Genomic DNA, 19,626 nt, shown 5'->3' with positions numbered 1-19,626 from the left:
TTTTAGTACTTCTTAATATGAATTTGCATTATGTGCATGCATCGAAAACCAACTTTTGGGACAACCTAATACATACAGACTTCTAAACGAGTCTATTCCCTTAACGAAGAAATTGTGAGAAATGATCCTCCCTAAACCGCGGATTTCTCAGGACAAAAGCAGTGCTCGCGCGCGCGGTTACCTGGGACGAGCCCCCCGCAGGATGCACTGACCCGGACAATTACGGAGCTAGCTTTCCCTCCGAGCGCGAGACACGGCTGACACACACGCATGCACACAGAGGACACAAAAAAAAAAAACAGAGGGAACACACGAGCATAGATTGAAACGGTGTCTACCTGTGGATCGTGATTCGTGGCTTCGGCGACGTGGGTTGCTCCCTACATGCGAGGGCCGTGGGGACCTTGAGGAGGTCGCAGGATGACAGGTGATGCCCATATTCACGACAATTCCAGGTGTAACCACCACCGCTTTCTTCCTTCATGGATTGTTGCCTCCTGGTGCCGGCATTGTCACCTGTACTGCCACCACCCTCGGAGAGATGGCGAATCAGAGGACGTCGCATTTCATAAGGAAACTATTTTCACCGGCACATTCGAATCACTGCCACGCGAGTTGCTATCTCGCGGGGTTGACCTTCTTTCTTTCTTTCCTTCTTTCTTTCTTTCTTTCAATGTCTCCGATACAAATACGATTGATTCGGATCTATCGATGCGCGACTAAAAATCATTTATTCGAATACATCGTTATATGTCAATCCAGATATACCTGCGAAGAAACAATTGTCAATTTCTGACACGTGAAACTGCATGTTGAAATTATGCGATCGCTCCACTCTACGGCCGCTCACCCTACATCACGCTCGAATCCCGGAACGACGTAATCGCGACACAGGTCCTCGCGAGACTATGTACCACGTACTTCTTGCACGAGTGTTTACGACCGTGCACCCTTCACCGTACCCTCCCACCCCAAACCGGCATTTGTCTTACCTGCCACCCATGCTTCCAAACTGTATCGAGTACGAAATGTGGTTGGTTCACCGATGTGGTAGATCACTTTCGTAACTACAGATGAGATATAGGAATAGACCTGACCACAGTCGGTGGAAGAACGTAACACGAAACAGTGGTCTTCTACACCGACGACATGCCGTCGGTGGCCTTCTGTTTCTCACTACAGCCAGAATATATCCTAGAGGGCGTAAGAGAACACCGAAATATTCGAGTGACACCAACTATCAAGTCCCGTAAGGGTGCCAGAGCCCGTGCAAGAGTGTGGTGGCACACGCACACATCGCTACATCCGCATATACGTATATGAAATTACAAGGTTTAGAAGAACACAAAATGACGCTTCAACATTGCAATGAGGAGTTCAGAAGCGGTCAATTGTGATTCCTAAAAGTCAAATCTCTCTGTCTGTCCGGAGCCCAAAATGCATATTTTTACGTTACCGAGAAATAATTTGTAATATTCGGCAGATAACGCCTGTCACGAGGCATCCGAAGCAACCATGATATCACAAGATGGCCGAAACTGACAGATTTTCGTAAATATTGAGAGATTTATCGTTCGAATAAAAAAAAATCGCTCTGCATCGACATAGCAAAAATTTGTTTCATTTCATTTTTGCGCTGTAACTCAATTATATCAAAGATATCAACTATAGAACTGGAGTTCATAGTCGCACTTGCGCATTGTAACAATGACACTTCGTTTATTTAATATTTTTTGTATACATACAACAAGAAACAAAAGTTTCAATGGAAATATAAAATCGCCTGGCGGGCCGCACAATTTAACATGGCGGGTGATGATAGTGATACTCCCCAAAAGATGACAAACCGTTGTCAAACACATAATGGTGTGCATATATTATTAAATAAACTTGATCGTTAGTAAAATTTCTTTTGTTTTCAATTTATTCCAAAAATCGACGGAAACATTTCGAACAATCCAATATTTATTAAGCTGAATTGCTAAAGCATGTTAAGAGTACAACGCCTTCGAGAATCAAATACATAATCAAATAACATCGAAAAAATACATAATCACTTGGCTTTATCAGAGAAACAGGAGCAATGGACAATTAATAAATCTTTCTGCATCTTCCAGCGTGGTCTCTCGCATATCCTGCTCGGCACGGAACATCAATGATGTGCGATATGGCTGCTGAGAAGCAGCCGATAAAGAGGGCCAGTAAGACGAATTTTGTTGATTGCGACATGTCGACTTCTTTGAAAATCAATTCGAAACTCAGGGTAATCTCTTGTTCCTCGGTACACTGCAAGCTTTCGCCCGGTGTGACGAATTATTTCCGTTAAGGGTTGCACACTTTGAATCCTTCTCACAACTGGAAATGTTCAAGGTTCGATGTTTGACTCAAGATTAACTAATATTTAATATTTTACTCACACTTATGTTGGGGCTCGTGTTGCTGTTCGGAACTACCGGTTTGTTGGATTTCTCGCTACCGACATAGCGTATATAAACTAGTTTTCCGTCACCTTGATACTCCCCACTTCTCCGTGATTTACAGCTTTTACGATTGAAACGTGGCGACATTACGTTAAATCGCTGAAAATTTATTTACATTTTACGTTTGAAACATGACAACAGTAACCGTTAAATCGCTGACAATAAAAGCCGACGAGAGATAAACCAGCTCGGGCGCAATGGTGTACTTCCACCGAAATGCCGGACAGAAGTCGATTTCAGGAAAGAATTTATGCCAATACACCCTACTGGAAGATGCAGAGATGTCATTCATGCAGATTTAGAATCTCTGATGAAGCCAAGCAAAGTATGTGTTTTCTCGTTATTAAATTTGTTATTAAAAAGATATGTAATTCGTACATGAGACTCAAAATGAATCTATTATTCCACACAACGAACGATGGGTTCAATTTCAGCTTTTTTTATAAAACCGTAGTTTGTTCATTCATAGTATATATCGTTCAATTTTCTGGCCCGAGTGATCCCCACTTGACAAGTTACTTGTGCTTTCCTCGTTATAGTAATAAAGTAATCAACAACAACGTATACATTGTTCCACGAGAGTCCAGACTCGTTTCGCGCAGCTTGGAAGATGGTGGGGGCGCAGCGAGCCTATCAACTCTCACTCCACTACCCACTCCCCACTTTCCTGAACCAATTAGGGCGAAGATGCGCAGCGACGAACGAAAATTGGTCTTTACGCGAGTCTGGACTCACGTGAGACAAAGTGTAGTACCAACGTAGCAAAGTAATCAACAATTTATTTAGGTAACAGGTGCAATTCTTAATGTAGCCTGTAACATGAATACGTGTATGAAACTTCTTTGGAATGTATTGGCATGAGTTCTTCCCTAAAATCAACGTTGTCCGGCTTTTTGGTGGAAATATACCACTGCGCCCGAGCTGGTTTATCTCTCGTCGGCTTTTATTGTCAGCGATTTAACGGTTACTGTTGTCATGTTTCAAACGTAAAATGTAAATAAATTTTCAGCGATTTAACGTAATGTCGCCACGTTTCAATCGTAAAAGCTGTAAATCACGGAGAAGTGGGGAGTATCAAGGTGACGGAAAACTAGTTTATATACGCTATGTCGGTAGCGAGAAATCCAACAAACCGGTAGATCGAACAGCAACACGAGCCCCAACTTAAGTGTGAGTAAAATATTAAACATTAGTTAATCTTGAGTCAAACATCGAACCTTAAACATTTCCAGTTGTGAGAAGGATTCAAAGTGTGCAACCCTTAACGGAAATAATTCGTCACACCGGGCGAAAGCTTGCAGTGTACCGAGGAACAAGAAAGTACCCTGAATTTCGAATTGATTTTCAAAGAAGTCGACATGTCGCATTCAACAAAATTCGTCTTACTGGCCCTCTTTATCGGCTGCTTCTCAGTAGCCTTGTCGTACGTAATTAATATTCCGTGCCAACCAGGATATGCGAAAGACCACACTGGAAGATGCAGAAAGATTTATTAATTGTCCATTGCTCCTGTTTCTCTGATAAAGCCAAGTGATTATGTATTTTTTCGATGTTATTTGATTATGCATTTGATTCGAAGGCGTTGTACTCTTAACATGCTTTAGCAATTCAGCTTAATAAATATTGGATTGTTCGAAATGTTTCCGTCGATTTTTGGAATAAATTGAAAACAAAAGAAATTTTACTAACGATCAAGTTTATTTAATAATATATGCACCATTATATTTGACAACGGTTTGTCATCTTTTGGGGAGCATCACTATTCCACTCTCGTAACACGTTGATTATTTTTATTTGTGATCAGTGCCTTGATTAGATCGTCATCAACCGCGGATAAACTACAGGAGCGTTGCCGGTCTTCAAGTTTAAATTAGCCCCCTCTGAATTTCATAAACCATTCGCGCACTGTCCGATCTCTTACAGCATTGTCTCTGTAAACAGCACATATCTTTTTTGCAACATGAACAGCATTCTTGCCTTTTTTGTAATAAAGAAGTATTGATAGTATCTCGTCGGTGATCATACCACCACGGTGCCTATGGTTCCAAGTACCGAACCCAGTTAAAGTTAGGGTTCGAGTCCGTGCTTCGAAGTTTAAAAATTCAAAACTGATTTGTATTTGTACGAATATAATGTGGCAACCTTGCACTTTCAAAGCTGACAACGCGGTCAAATCTAGTCTCCTCGGACACACGCTTTTAGTCTTGAAGTTTCATGTAGTTCACTAACACTGACCGTTTCATTTCGATAGAGACCGCTATCATAGTATGATAATCATACTTACAGAGTGTTTTCTACAGAGTCGGTAATTCAGGACCGCAAACAGAAAAATCCATCGCGTCATATCGACTGCCGCGTCGGTCATACATTCAAAACACAATTCTTTGACTATCTTTAAAGATTAATTTTGTTAGAAAGACCACAGAGACGAGTGTCTGTGTAAAGGTGGGTTCTGCTTTGCGCGTCTGGACGCAGCGTTTTGTTATCCCAGCGCATTTTATCAACTTTTATACTCCATTCGTCATACTTCATCAAGACTGCCTCTAGACGCGAACCACTGCGTCTAGATATGTATATGTATTTAATACTATTTCCGTGAGTAGTTTTCTTTCTTTCTTTTCTCTACTCTCTACTTGAATAGAAGAGGATGCTTCGTCTTGAATTTCTAGATCGGTAAACATGAACCTTGAAAGTCCATATAAGGTTTTCGGTTTACGCTTATTATAATCTACTCTATTCGCGGGAGGTATACTATTCTAGTAGAGAAGCATTGTTAACATGCTCTCGTCATGAATACGTGTGTCGCTTACGTCACAGGTATAAATTACGCAAAAACTACAGGTAGGCTTACACAAGCGGTCTTATGTCATCGGTTGAAAAATAGCTTGAAGACGAATAGATGTCCACGAATGGATTTACAAGTAAAGTTTTTTACAATTATCTCGTAAACTGAAGCGGACCGACAAAAACTTTAAAGGGAAATGTTGTTCAGAATGATGACCTTGACAATGTATCTAAAGGTCATCAAAATCTGAGGGGAGGACCATCATCTACAAGTTTACCATGATGTTTAATTTAAACGATATACTAACTTATTGTTTTAGATCTATTAACCCTTTGCACTCGGAGATATTTTAACTCAAAAATTAAACACTTCTTCCAAACAAGAATATTTCCATAATAATATTTCCATTCGCTTCGATTTTTTAAATTTGATGGATAAGAAATTGATGAATATACCTCCTAGATGTTTAGTAATTATTAATATTTAATAACGTAAACACTATTTTGAATAATGGTAAAACTTTTAGTGGCGCCTCAGAGTCGCCATTCGAGTGCTAAGGGTTTTTTTTTCTTTTTTTCTTAAGTGCTAAGGGTTAATCTAGTTTTAGATAAAGGACAAAATAACAGATAGGTCATCCCGCTACATGCAATATATGATTTTAATAATCGAACATGCTTACGCATAATTATAGTAGTGCGACTTGATCGAAAATCATCCATGAAGATAAAAAAAGATTGCTTCCAGCAATGTTCAAAAATAGCGGTTCATAAAAAAAATAAAAAGCCTATTATACTGATCAAGGGGGGCAGGTTAGTTCTTCATCGGGCAGGCAGATCAATGAACGCAATCGTTTCGATAAAACAGTATTTATTAGTCAAAGATAAACGTGTTTCTAAAAACCCTGGTTGCAGTTCCATCATTAGTTTCGCAGTAACGGAGATTATGTGTTGGGGATCTCGATGGGGATTGGCGCATAAAACAGTGAATCTCCGCGCGTTAAAGCAAATATTGAGTTTATTTGTCGATTTGCGTAGTCATAAAATATATCGATTGGTATTGATAACACTTGATAGATCTTCGCATCGATCGCACATTAATAAACAGGAAGTGAAATCGGATGTAAATTCGTGATCGTAGATAAGATACCTGAAGCGCGCGCGCGATATCGTATGCCTCGGTCAGACAGTGATTGTAAACCAGTGTTGAAACCAATCGAAAAATCCGCGTACATTTTTCGGTACGGGTCTCTCAGTTCTTTCGTGGAATGAGTGATAACCGAAGGCTTCGAATAAGTTTCATTCGTATCGGGAGTTTTGGGGACAAGGGATAACCCGTTTTTCGTAGAAAAATAATCGATATCCATTATTACGGAACCACCGTTAAACCACAGGAGATCGATACGGCAGGGTTGGGGGGAGAACAAACGTGTACAAAGAAACAACGAAGGAGAAGAAGAAGACAACGGTCAGAAAGAGAAAGAATAAGAAAAGGAATAAAAGAATTGTTGAAAGAAGTTATAAAAACGAGATTTGAGATAAATAATCAAGGAATGTTCCGAACATAGCACCATATTATGTATCCTTATCGCTATACACGTACAAGCTAAGAAACAGTATTATTATGGCAGGCGATTGTACATACGAGCACATATAACCAGTCCCTAGAGAATGTGAATCGAAAGAAAAAGAAGAAAGTTCTGGAGGATGGATGAACGGATGGATGAACCGTTGCGACGAATTATCTCCGATTTCGAGGCTTACGCGCTAATTAATGGTTCGCAAACGACCGATCGATTAACTGGAACCCGGGACTCTGTGTTCTATGTAACGATGCACACGCGCGTGTATACGCACTTACAGATATATACAGACGTATATTTACCGGCATGCACGTATACAGAAAGACGCGCGTACAATATATAACCTCGTCTCTACATAGTAGGCGTGAACGTAGCCAGTACGACGCCCGTGGTAATTAACACGTAATTGCGTAACGCACTATAATTGAGCTACCGTCGGATGTCCCTATGTTACGAACCGACCACCCTATGTATACGTAAATCACGCGACCAAAAGGAAAGGGTCGTGTCGGATACGCTTATACACGTGTGACCGTGCATCCAGATACACGCGGTGGCAAAGGTGGTTGCATAAGTGCAGGCGCGCAGCATTAGGGTGCGCGCGACGCACACGTGTACGAGCCTTTAAATTTGAATTCGTTAAATACATCTATGTAAGCGGCACGTGAGACGCTTCTCTTCTTGTACTCGGGGCTCTAGCAGCCGACCTGCTGGAGCATCGTCGCCAACCGGAACACCCGCATCCAGGCGAACATCCCCGTCGTCTGGGAACGACAGAAACCGCTCCTCCTCGACGAACTCAACGAATTCTTCGATTCCGTCGAGCCCGAGTGATCATTGGCCATCCGTTTCGGCGTCGCGTCCACCGAGCATATGTCGCTCTCCGACTTCCTTTCCTTCTGCTGCTGCTGCGGCGAGTACTTCATCACTGTATCATCGGGACAATTAATCAGACCTGCTTTCATCCCTTTACCCTCTTTAGCATCGCATCGCGTCGCGTCGTCTCTATTTCGAATTCAATGAGAGTGACAGTGCCGTGAGAATCGCGGACCGCGGAGTTATCATGCACAAGTCCCGTTTACTTGGACGGCGGCCGATCTAGCAGTTCAATAAGAGGGTAGACTCATTTCTAGAATTGCAAGGGATAGGGACGGGCAAGCTGGACATTTGTCCGGGGCGCCAAAATTTAGGTTGGAGGTATGAGAAAAATATTGATGTGTTAAATACCCAATTAATAGAAAATTTGCTTTTATTAAAATTTAAATGAAATGACTTTATTTATATAAAAAATATTTAAAGGGTGGGGCAGTATATAAACAGGTCACCTGAATAACTCGGCTGCTATTGGTGTTAGGAAAAAATGCATCACGTGGAAATTGCTTGGTTTCGGGGGGGCATTAATCTGATGTTAGTAGCTTTTTTGTAGGTGGACGCGTAAAGTCGCTTTAGCATTTACTTCTTTTTATTGTGAAACACATACACGATTTTACTAACCGCGAAGCAAATCACGGGAACTGCTTGTCCCACTCAAATTACATGCATATTGCATGCGATAATAACGACAAGAAATTAAAGGAAAACATCGATCTTGTCTTAATCAAAAAATATTCTTAGATATTAGAACTTAAACAAGAAATTAAAGGAAAAAATCGATCTTATCTTAATAAAAAAATATTCTTAAATATTAGAACTTCATAACATTTTATGAAACACGGGCATTCTGTGGTATGTATTAGAAATTAATCATTGAAATGACACAAAACTTTACCAGGTAAAATGTACATCCGATACGCGGCTTTGTTCGTAGGTTGAACCGAAGCAGAAGGTAAAATGGAAAGTAGACTAATGATTTTATGAGCGCAGATCGAATGTAAGCCGGTATAGTATGGTTGAGTAATGAGATTTTCTCGTATGTCACTGCACTACTTTTTTTCTCACGGCTAACAGTGAAATTCCTTTCACTAGCAAATCCTCTTTTGTTAAGACAGTCTTGAAGCCGTTTATGCAACGGTAGAAAATATCCTATCTGTGCAGAATAAATCCCATACGGAATAACAAACGCTAGAACGATCACCCCATTGTGTATCATATTCAGGAAATATTCAAGTTATTCAAGAAAGTATTCAAGTTATATCAAAGTTTATAAAAATTGATCCATGTACCTTTTACGAAAAACTACGTTTCCAGACAAAATTATTTTAAATTAGTTAAAATTTAAAGAAAGATTTAGGTATTTACAGGAATGTGTTCGAAAAGATTTATAATAGCGACAATTATGAAATGTTATTCTTATTTCATGATACATACATATTTGAATAATGTACGTGAGATATACCGAAACAATGCAAAGAAAATTACTGTTCCTTCTTAAGGACAAGACGCAGATTTTGTGGAAAAATATAATTTACAGTTTAAAAATCTGACATTTACGTCAGATGCCACATCAGCCTTGACTATGTTCATGTTAAACGCTCACTCGGTCATGGTCGTAGATCTATTACGTGTTCACTGCAAAGAGCGCTGATATCACAACCGTACAATTTCAGACAAAAATCTCAAACTTTTCTAACAAACTTATCGATCGACCAAAGAAATCAACAAGCTATTAGCTTAATAGATAATATAGGTCAGACGGTTGAATAGTTACCATTGTTTATCATCTATCTTTGCTTAGTCGCATTTCAACTGGCACACTAATTGCAGGACAGATTTTGCAAAGACTTGGCAAATCAATAATTCGTCTCATTAACACATGGACTGGAGACGTAAAACACTTGGGATCTATTGAACATAATTAATTAGAGCTAAGCGAGATTAATCGTCTATCTTCTATCTCTAATTGTTACTGGTATACCATGTGTATCAGTGAACTGTAAGTGGTTGGATCGAATACACATTTAATAGCAATTAATTCGAAATGTATTACTCGGAGCAATCAAAGATCATTAGTAGGAACAGTCCCATTAGACTTTAGACCAATAAAGTGAAAGGGATAGATTGATATGATATTCGTATGACACTGTAGAAAGTCTTGATGATTCAATGAGATGATTAGATAAAATTCAAGCAAAACATTGTTTGGGTATTTATGCACAAACGATACAACAATATAAATGTTTGAGTATTGGATGATTGCAGAAGTTCATGCCCGATTTTCAGAGAGGCAATTGTAGTCAATAATGTTGGCGACACAAATTGTTATTTCAATTAATATAAAAATTAATATTAACCCTTTGCACTCGAAGCAAATTTAATTCGAAAATCAAAATCATTTCTTTCGACCCAGAACATTTGTAATTAAAACATTGTGCACATGAAATTTAACCAGTTTTCTCATGTAACAGTTGAGCTTTTCACAATTTATAGAAAACAGACGAATTTAATAGTATTGAAACGGTTTTGCATAATGGTGTGGCCATTTTTACTGGCGCCTTACAGTCGCCATTCGAGTGCAAAGGGTTAATTACAATAAAAAATAAATTATAATATAAACAAATTAATATAACAGTATTTTTTAATTCTTCTAACGTTTGTACTGTTTTAAATTACACCCACTAATTCTTGATGATAATATTCTGTGACGGTTCCTTGCGCGGTTGCTATACAACATGTCGAACACATCTGACCTGCATTTAAATGTGATGCGTAGCCCACGCACACATGTGTCCTTGTGTACGCGAGTGAATGATTAAAAAATAGTATTTCGTGGGTTTATCAGAAAACGCGTTTCAAGGATTCCCTTCTTCCCGGATTCCAAGTGTAGGCGTGTATAGTGGGCATTTCAAATGTGTTCTGGTTTTAGTGAAGCGCACGCGCCTCTTTCGGTCAGCTGATTCCCTAGACCTACTTTTTGCCTGATGATGCAGGCTACAAATAGGTATAGTCTCTCGAATACATGTGTGCTGGGTGTATGTATAAATGGATATGTATGCGCATCTCGTGCTAGCACACACGTACATGCACACATACGCAAGGAAATTCTGTGCCCTAAATCATGCCGTTTGCTCGAGATCGCTTTTAGTTTAGACCCTTTAAAAATTGCAATCGACTGTACGGTTACGACAAAGAGCACTTCAACCGACAAACATCTTTCTTATCTCGACAAGCGTTGAAGGGGAGAATGAAAATGCAAGTGACTCTAAATGAACGAGATAACTTATAAACGTGACGTAAAAAAAAAAAAATACGAAGACGATCATTTGTAGGGATACCTCCATTAACGAGATTTACAAAGTTCGTAAAAATGTGTTCGTAACACTCTAGGAAGAGAGTATTTAACGTCACGTAACGTAAACTATAGGTTCAGTGCATGTACTGTGTGCATTCATGAATTAGATGAATTACAAATCAGAATGGGTTTTCGTCACGGTATTTCAAAGGAACCGTTACACGAATGTGTATGTACATCGTCGGAAAGATCTTTTGAATCTCGTATTCAACGGGCCACGCAACGATTGATATGCTAAACGCTCTCCGACCGAAAGAATTGATTTAAAAAAAAAAAAGAAAGCTTGAACGACACACCGTGAGAAAAAATACTGTGAACACTGCATTCGAATATTTTCGAGATTTCAACATTTTTCCGATGGTGGTAGAGTCCAAACGTTCCAGAGGTTCAGATTCGGAGGAATATCGCTCCGAGCGCGCACTGTCATATCACATAACTATTTAATTCTTCGGGAATAACGGTCGCGTGTCGTCCGCAGAAACGCGTGAAGTTTAACTGTCACTGTCATCGATTATATCATCTATTTACTAATATGTCATACAACGATCGGAATGATTATAGTTAAAAATATATTTTTCTATTCGACTTTTTAACCAACTAGAAAAGAAACGCGGAGTCTTTCTAAAGAATTCGGCAAATGTACTCGACACATACCTGTACAGATTTTATTCAATTCCTAATTCCTCACGAAGAGGTGAACAGGAAACGGCTGTTCTTTGCTGCAAACCGTTCTATACTGGTTCGAGGCGCTTCGTGTAGTGTTCTGCGGAGCACGACGAAATGCATTCGTGCGACAAGGTACAGAGGTGAGAAGTGAGATGGAAACAGAGAAAAGGATAGAACTAGAGTCGTTTCCTCTCGTTCTAACCTAAAACGCTGGTTGGAGGAGTGGATATATATCGCGCGATCGTTTCGACGATAGGAGAGATGGTGGGGATACTCGTCTTCTTGGTTATGTGTACCGCAGCGCCGGCGCTGCATCGACCCATCAGCACTTCACCGGCGATGTGTGTTCGCTTCAATGTATCTTCAAAGTACCTATCTATTTTTTCCGTTTATTTACGCCTGACGTTCATATAGATTATTTTCACCGATTACACCCCCGAAGGCTATTCGATTTACGTTCATCGACCACCTCAGGTTTTAAATATATTCGTAATACACCTATCTACATATCTGGATTAGCATTTCGTTTCGTAAAATACCTCTGGCACGTGTCTCCACTTTTCAAGAACATTTCGAAACGCGATCGCGGCCAAGGTAATCTCGATCGCTTCGGTAGCCAGAAAAAAATGTTTACTAAATCCATGTTCGATCATTCCATCGCGACTTCTTACAAATCTTCCATATAGCAAACGTCTGTATTTATTAAGAGCAACAGAAAAGTCCTTGGAACACCCAAAACATTGTTATTTCGTGAAGGAATATTTTGAATTTAATCAAAGTCGCACGTTTTCATTATCAATTTTAAGGAACTTACCTTTCGTTCACATACCATGTCGACGATTGTAAATTTTGAAACGTTCCTGAACTCCTCGGCGACGAGATCGGAGTTGAAAGCGAAACGCCACTTTCTGATGAACATTGTGTATGGCATCCACTACTGCACGAAGGTATATGCCACGAATACCGGGATTTTGCAGACGAACTACTATGTGGACTCGGACTCGGCGAATTTGAAGTACTTAATGGACTTTTCGGGCTCCTCAGAGTCCCGGAACTAAGAACTCGGACTAATCGAAGTTTCAAAGAATTTTCTTTGTTTCTCACTACACAATTAGTACCATCACACGCCTCTTCCGCTTTAGATGAATCGGGATTATTTTTCATTTTAATTCGTAACTTTCCGAGAACTTTTAATCCGCGAACGAACACGATTTCACAACCAACCGAATTCAAATGAGGTAGAATTTGATAAACCTCTTTACCGGGCGCTACTTCCCGCCAATATTTTAACCGCATCCTTCCTTATTCTTATCGCAGAATAACTCTTGATTATACTTATATACAAATACATATAAATCTAAAAGCTTCATTTTATCAGAATTTTATTGCATAATTTAATGGAATTTGTCACATCTTTCGTTTTAGATCAATTTTAGCCACTCATCGTAATGTAGTGTCGTTTTCACTCGATAGTAGAGTTTAAATTATTCGATTTAAACTTATCAATACTAAAACATAATGTTTACTTTCGTTTATTGCTTTTTAATACTTTGTTGCTCCCTTGGTTTTGGATAAATTTGGCATTGGCTTATAAAGAAAAAAATGAAAACCTTACAAACGTTATTGTCGAATCTGTATTTTTGTACTGTTGCATTACAGATTAACAATCTGTTCAACGATTCGAACAATGTACATTTACAATCATAAATAAATATAGTGCACAATATACGTATGGCTCAGCCACCGTAAGAGAGCACAGAAATATCTTTAATGATGAAGTAGTACTGCTAATTCTAGTCAGTTCTAGCCTGACTCTTGTCAATGTATGCAATCACAAAATGGTGGATCTACTTATAATCCATAATAACAATTTTTTTTACTATACAGACTTTGCAAACGCTTGAGTACCAGATCGGGGAGTTGTCGATGAATGAGTTGAGTAAAATTAGCTAGATGTGCATGAGATTTGAGATGATAATAGTACTAGTTTCCCCTGCAACACCTGCTGGACACGTTTAGCATGCTTTGTCATCTCTAAAAGGTGTCTCAAGCTTATTTCGAAGCTTGTTCGATGTACGCAATTAGATCTACACGTTCCTGCGGTTTCTTCAAGCCAGCGAAGACCATTTTTGTACCAGGAATGTACTTCTTGGGATTTTCCAGGTATTCGAACAGTGTATCTCTATTCCAAGTGATGCCTAAAATAATGATATTCCGCTTTAATATAATATCCAAAATATAATCGTAAGAGTAGTGTATAGCAGTATAATAAAATGGAACCTTTCGCTTTGTTGGCATCCGTGTAACTGTAACCAGCTGCTTGTCCAGTTTTCCTTCCAATGATTCCACTCAGATTAGGGCCGACCTTGTGTTTACCACCAGCTTCAATGGTATGGCACTGTGCACATCTTTGTACAAAAAGCTAAAAAAGAATACATATAAAATATCAGTAAATTTTCAATTATGTGCGTTCCGTTATTTTTAATGAAAGTACAAATAAAAGCTAATATTTCAATTATCGCGGCGAAACAAAAATTGGAATAGAACCATATACGGACTCTATCAAGCACTGATAAGACGTGACGTTACTTTCACACGTATAACGCGTTCGATTCACGAGATCGGAATGTCGCGGGAAATTAGCAATAAGTTAATTAGGTTATATTCTATAAAAACTCTTGAAAATATCAAGTAAAATAAAATAATATACTTTTTTAATTTTTTATTCTTACTTTCTTTCCTTTTTCTACATCACCACCTGCGGGCGCGCCCATTGTTGCTTTTTCTAAACAATAAATTTAAACGTATATTATATAAAAAACATTCATTGTTCAGGTATAACACATTTTTGTTAAATTTAAAAATCTTATCTTAAATTTTGCATGGATACGAATTTGTTCTTCTTAACGTTTCTTTTGTTACATAAGCGCGAAACACGTGGAAAAGACTGATGTTTCGTAATGATACGTTAATGGAACATTACGAACGCATACAAAATTTGTTTAACGATCAATCATAATGTATGGTAAATTCGATAAATTCGATAAAAGATCTTATGAATTCGGGAAACACCTTACACCCCCTCCATTTTTACTAATGCTGAATATATGTGAATGACGTATAAAGAAATAGCAGACGACGATCTCGAATCAGTGAATGATTTGGACGAGTATTTAGCAATGGGCTACTGAAATGTCGTGCGGAGTGCCAAGTATAAAAATGTACTCTCCACACCGTCGTGACGACGGACGACATTGACATAACCGTTTGTTTAAAGGTCAAGCATCTTGATACGTCTAATAAGCACAAGGATGTAGTACAAATTTTATTTAATTTGACAAAAAACATATTTTCTCGCAATATCAATGATGTGAGTGTTTTTAGACAAAGAATAACAACTTTATTGCTATTAATGCTATTTTGTTGACATTTAATATCGTGAACTAATTACATTAATAGATCTATAATATATTATGCAATATCTTGCAATAAATTTTCGAAAGTCTGGAGTAGAAGATCTATTTCTCATAGAAGAAAAGAATAAAAATAGGAAACATGCATATATAGATGATATCGTAATTAAAGAAGCCAAATTTTCATTCACATCTAAATAATTAGAATATCGATCAATTAAGAATCCTATCCCATTAACAAATTGAAATGCTCTTATTAACGAAAGTGTAATAATAGAGCTACAGCTCAAGGGTACTTATGTTACGTAACACGCGTAATTTTCTACACAAGATTAACGTGATTTATATGTTCAGTAAACGTATAAGGAATTTTATAATATTACTAATCATGAGTTCGCAAGGATTGAGTCATTTGCACGTGTTGGAAACGCCAAGCACATTAAATCCATAACTGTCCGATTTGAATCTACGTATACATTTGTTCGAATGTTAGTGAAAGAAAACGTTTATTTAATTGAATTAAAAAGTTATCGTAATCGATAAGCACTTTGATAAAACGGAAAATCGAACTTACTTTAGTTCAGTAGAACCCGCGCGTGCAAAGTAGTATCGAAGACGTCTGCAGGTCAGCAGTCGAATAGATGCTTCGATCGATGTATAGCCACTGACTTCCTCTGAGGCAGATTTCAGAGTATTTCAATGGCTGACGTAACGATTCATAAAATAGTCGCAAGCGTGACGCTAGATAGCGTTCGGGAGCAACAAAGAATCGTTTCTCCTGATTGGTAAAATGATTCTCGTACAATTTATACCGTTTAGAAATGATATCTTTCCGTGTCATTTGTAAAATTTGAATATACATAACAGTGGAACATTTACAAAAATAATCTAAATGAAATAAAATCGATCAAATGTATATACATATGAAATTATAGTATTTCATATAACGCGCACGACGAATTATAAATATATAGTTTCTATTGAACATGTGTATTTTGAATTATATTCTATTCTCTAGATTAACATGTTTATGGAAATTCATAAAAGATATTGATATTTCTTTAGCCCACCATGGACGAGATATAATATAGAGCTGCTATTTTTCCTTTACGACACGAATCCATCTAACGGCAAGATTTCAGGGCTTGGAGACGGGACGTCTCTTGAACCATCTGTTTTTTTTACAGCGTGCATTGCGCTAACCAATCCATATTGACTTTCTTATCTAGTTGTGTAACGTAAGCAAATTCTATGGCTATACAATGCAATGCAATGTGTGAATTGAAAGAGTTTCGAATGCATATCGAAATTTTATCTTTGTTTATCTTTTCAAAGAAAAAGTCATGGTAAACGTTACAAAAGGAATTTTGGTTGAATGGTACGTATATTAAACACAAATTAAATTACTCTATCATTCTTTATAATCTAAATCATCAGGAATATTAAATTGTTTATTAAGACTTTTTTCGGAAATGTCAAACTTATTTTTGCACCAGCTCTGAATAGCAAAAATATTGTCTGTCCATATATTAGCGGCTTCTTTATATTCCTACAAAACACGATATATGTAAATTTCATTTGAGTAAACGTAACTTTTAGTAATATCATACCTGTGCTTTTTGTTTAAGTTTAGCTGTAACTTCTGGATCGGCGTCACTAAATTTAGCAATTTGATTTTTCAGTTGATCCTCTTCAGCCTTTAGCTGTTCTATCTCGTGTAAGACAGTTTGGCGTTCTTCTGTATCCTCCTTTCCTATCTTTATAAGCCGTGTGAAATATATAAAATGTAAGAAATAGTATAGCCATAGTTAGTGCATTTAATTTTTTGTTTGAAACTTTAATCTTTTAACGATAACTCTATAATAAATCAAAAAATTAAATTGCAATATGCAATGGCAAGGAAGTGGCAACTATATTTAATTTTGTAAACTACTAATAATTCATGCGATTAGATGTCGCATAATTTTGATTACCTGTTCTTTGGCACAAAGTTCTTTTAGTTTTTGTTTTTTAAATTCTGCTTCCACTATGTTTTTAGTAGCTTCCGATATTCTCTGTTCTATAGCAGTTATGTTTTCACTACACAGAAAATTTTAAATATGTTTCTTCTATCAATCGTATTTGGTAATAATAAATTTTTAAATGTTTTCGGCGGAACAGTTCAAATAAATCTTGAAAAAGATCCAAACTGGGATCGAAACGTTAATTTTGTTTGACAATTAGCAAAGTTGCTTTATAATTCGTAATAAACGATCGAACCGTTGCGCCGAAAACATTTAAAAATTTATTACGAAATAAATTTACTTGATAAATAATCATATTTGTAATAGAATCGATAAGTCTGATTCTTACCCCGGAAATGTCCAGAAGTATACAGAAGTACCAATTTTCTCGGATCTTACTAATCCATCGTCGACTAGCGCTTGAAGTGTATCTTTTACAGATTGTGTTATAATGCCTTTCTCTTTCGGTGCAATTTTTTCTAATTCTTTCAACGTAAAAAACTCTTTCTTTTCATAAAATATTTGAAGCATTCTTGCGCGTTTCTCATCGAGAGAGACTCCTTTTCGTTTCGACATTTTACCTGTGCCATTAAAATCAAACAGAACCGTTACATTAATGCCTATTCACTATGTTTACAGTGATTCAGCTATGAAGGAATTTCTTTTACATCTGGATGAAACATTTGCCTTAGGACGAAAATTTATAATCCAAGATTTGGACGAGAGACACCTGTTTATTTCTGCTGATATCTTAGATACTCTGCAAACTAAAGTGGATGATCTGATGGATCAAATATCATTTCCTTTAGCAGAAAAAGGAATATAAATATTAGACAAGAGATATTTCAATCTAGAGACGTACATCGAATAACACATTCTACATTATGGCTGCTCGAGAATCTGGTAGAATAAAAGATGCATATCAGAAGAGAGTACTCGATGAAGCTGCTCGTAGACGTAGACAAAAGAAAGCGTTGGAAGCTTTGGAGCAAGATAATTTTCATGATGATCCGCATGCAGATTTGGGTACGTATATAATACGTTTTATAAAATTCAATTTCTTTTAACATCATAGTTTAAGTATGCACTATTTGAACTGTTTCAGTAATGAGTAAAAAGGTTCCGAAATTTCAAGAAACACTAGATAACAGAGGTGGCAGAAGGAAGAAAACTAGATCGGCGGAATATTACAAGCAACGATTTAGGAAAACCTTTGGTCAATTAGTAGAAGAAGATCTTAATATTAATTCAAGCCCTCCAAACTATGCTTCTGCTCAAGCACCACCATCACGCTTTCCTGAACGTCACTTTTGTGCAGTTTGTGGATTTCCTAGCAATTATACTTGTATTCCTTGCGGTGCTAGATACTGTTGCATGAAATGTTTGGGTACTCATCTAGATACAAGGTGTTTAAAATGGACAGCTTAATGAAGAAATACTTTATACAAATTAGCTAACAAAAGAGAGTTTTCACGTGTAATTCATATTTAAAAATATAACATTAAAAGTATTAAGCATTAATTTATATTATAAGACACGCCTATTGTAAATATAGTGGTAGTGCTATCTAAAATAAGATCAATATGTAAAATAAATTTAATTATTCTCCTAAAAATAATGTGCATTTCTTTTCTATGTGGTAGATTTCTTGTCTTGAAGTTACTGTATAATATAGTAAAATAAATGAAAGGCTGAAAAACGAAATGATAACAATACCTTATATTATTAGATGTTTGAAAGCTTACCTGTGTAATTACGAACGTAAATCTGTGTGTGTTGTCAAACAAATATATATAAATATTTCAAAGAACGTTAATGACCCCAAATCTTGCTATTTTCTTTATTGTTTCATGTTCACAATACTGGATGGGTAATCGAAAAAACTATTACGATCATATTCACTGCTTGCATTTTGAAATTGGACAGATAGGTTATGACGTAGTCGAACCACCGACGAGATATAGAATAGACCTATCATCTTATGGGGGACTTCGTGTCTCAAGTTCTGAAATACCGACTGTTCAAAAAATCAGAGGTTTTGGTATGCCCTCTACGATTTAGAGTGGTGAGTTTAGGAATTATGTGTCGAATTTCAGATATCGAAAAAAAAGGCGCCAATTTTCGACCGTCTGACTTGTCGTTGAGTTGTACTACTGAATTTCGTGCCACCTCCTTCAATATCATGTTCTCCTAATACAAAACTCAATTTTCGAGGTTTTCGAAAATTTTCGCCAATTTTCGACCGTCTAACTTGTCGTTGAGTTGTAGAGGAGAACATGATAGCGAAGGAGGTGGTACGAAATTCAGTAGTACAACTCAACGACAAGCCGGACGTTCGGGAAAAAAATTGGGGGTTCAGTAAATATAGACGTAGAGAGAGAGAGACACGTTTCTTTATTACTTTATCTTTATTTATTCATTGTAGATTCATACATATAATGTACACCGAAATGATACAATGTCTGTACTAAT

General features: G+C 37.4%; 6 protein-coding genes across 6 annotated transcripts in view; 2 read left to right on the top strand and 4 right to left on the bottom strand.

Annotated features, from left to right (window-relative positions):
• LOC143213626 (rap1 GTPase-activating protein 1) overlaps positions 1–917 on the bottom strand; it is a 159,036-nt gene extending 158,119 nt beyond the window's left edge. Inside the window, exon 1 of the mRNA XM_076433667.1 lies at positions 339–917. Coding sequence (XP_076289782.1) covers positions 339–565 — 227 coding nt within the window. The 5' untranslated portion in view covers positions 566–917. The remainder of the gene's footprint in view (positions 1–338) is intronic.
• Positions 918–6,115: 5,198 nt separating this feature from the next.
• LOC143213630 (uncharacterized) lies at positions 6,116–11,909 on the bottom strand. The gene is made up of 2 exons (XM_076433684.1): positions 11,727–11,909; positions 6,116–7,772 (listed from the first exon to the last, which is right to left on the bottom strand). The coding sequence occupies exon 2, from the start codon at positions 7,768–7,770 to the stop codon at positions 7,540–7,542; it is 231 nt and encodes a 76-aa protein (XP_076289799.1). The 5' UTR covers positions 7,771–7,772; positions 11,727–11,909; the 3' UTR covers positions 6,116–7,539.
• Positions 11,910–13,254: 1,345 nt separating this feature from the next.
• On the bottom strand, positions 13,255–15,815 carry Cytc (mitochondrial cytochrome C). Its single transcript, XM_076433683.1, has 4 exons — positions 15,726–15,815; positions 14,471–14,523; positions 14,019–14,160; positions 13,255–13,936 (listed from the first exon to the last, which is right to left on the bottom strand). The coding sequence occupies exons 2-4, from the start codon at positions 14,510–14,512 to the stop codon at positions 13,791–13,793; spliced, it is 330 nt and encodes a 109-aa protein (XP_076289798.1). The 5' UTR covers positions 14,513–14,523; positions 15,726–15,815; the 3' UTR covers positions 13,255–13,790.
• LOC143213627 (meiotic nuclear division protein 1 homolog) lies at positions 15,726–19,117 on the bottom strand. The gene is made up of 5 exons (XM_076433680.1): positions 18,900–19,117; positions 17,504–17,737; positions 17,125–17,230; positions 16,762–16,908; positions 15,726–16,700 (listed from the first exon to the last, which is right to left on the bottom strand). Exons 2-5 carry the CDS (start codon positions 17,728–17,730, stop codon positions 16,563–16,565), a joined length of 618 nt encoding a protein of 205 aa, XP_076289795.1. The 5' UTR covers positions 17,731–17,737; positions 18,900–19,117; the 3' UTR covers positions 15,726–16,562.
• On the top strand, positions 16,351–17,980 carry Tfb5 (transcription factor B5). Its single transcript, XM_076433685.1, has 2 exons — positions 16,351–16,529; positions 17,794–17,980. Exons 1-2 carry the CDS (start codon positions 16,495–16,497, stop codon positions 17,978–17,980), a joined length of 222 nt encoding a protein of 73 aa, XP_076289800.1. The 5' UTR covers positions 16,351–16,494.
• LOC143213628 (zinc finger HIT domain-containing protein 1) lies at positions 18,039–18,675 on the top strand. The gene is made up of 2 exons (XM_076433682.1): positions 18,039–18,180; positions 18,260–18,675. The coding sequence occupies exons 1-2, from the start codon at positions 18,039–18,041 to the stop codon at positions 18,580–18,582; spliced, it is 465 nt and encodes a 154-aa protein (XP_076289797.1). The 3' UTR covers positions 18,583–18,675.
• Positions 19,118–19,626: the final 509 nt, after the last annotated feature.

Source organism: Lasioglossum baleicum, chromosome 11 (assembly GCF_051020765.1).
Source record: "Lasioglossum baleicum chromosome 11, iyLasBale1, whole genome shotgun sequence".
Lineage (NCBI taxonomy): Eukaryota > Metazoa > Arthropoda > Insecta > Hymenoptera > Halictidae > Lasioglossum > Lasioglossum baleicum.
This window is presented reverse-complemented; position numbering and strand designations above follow the sequence as displayed.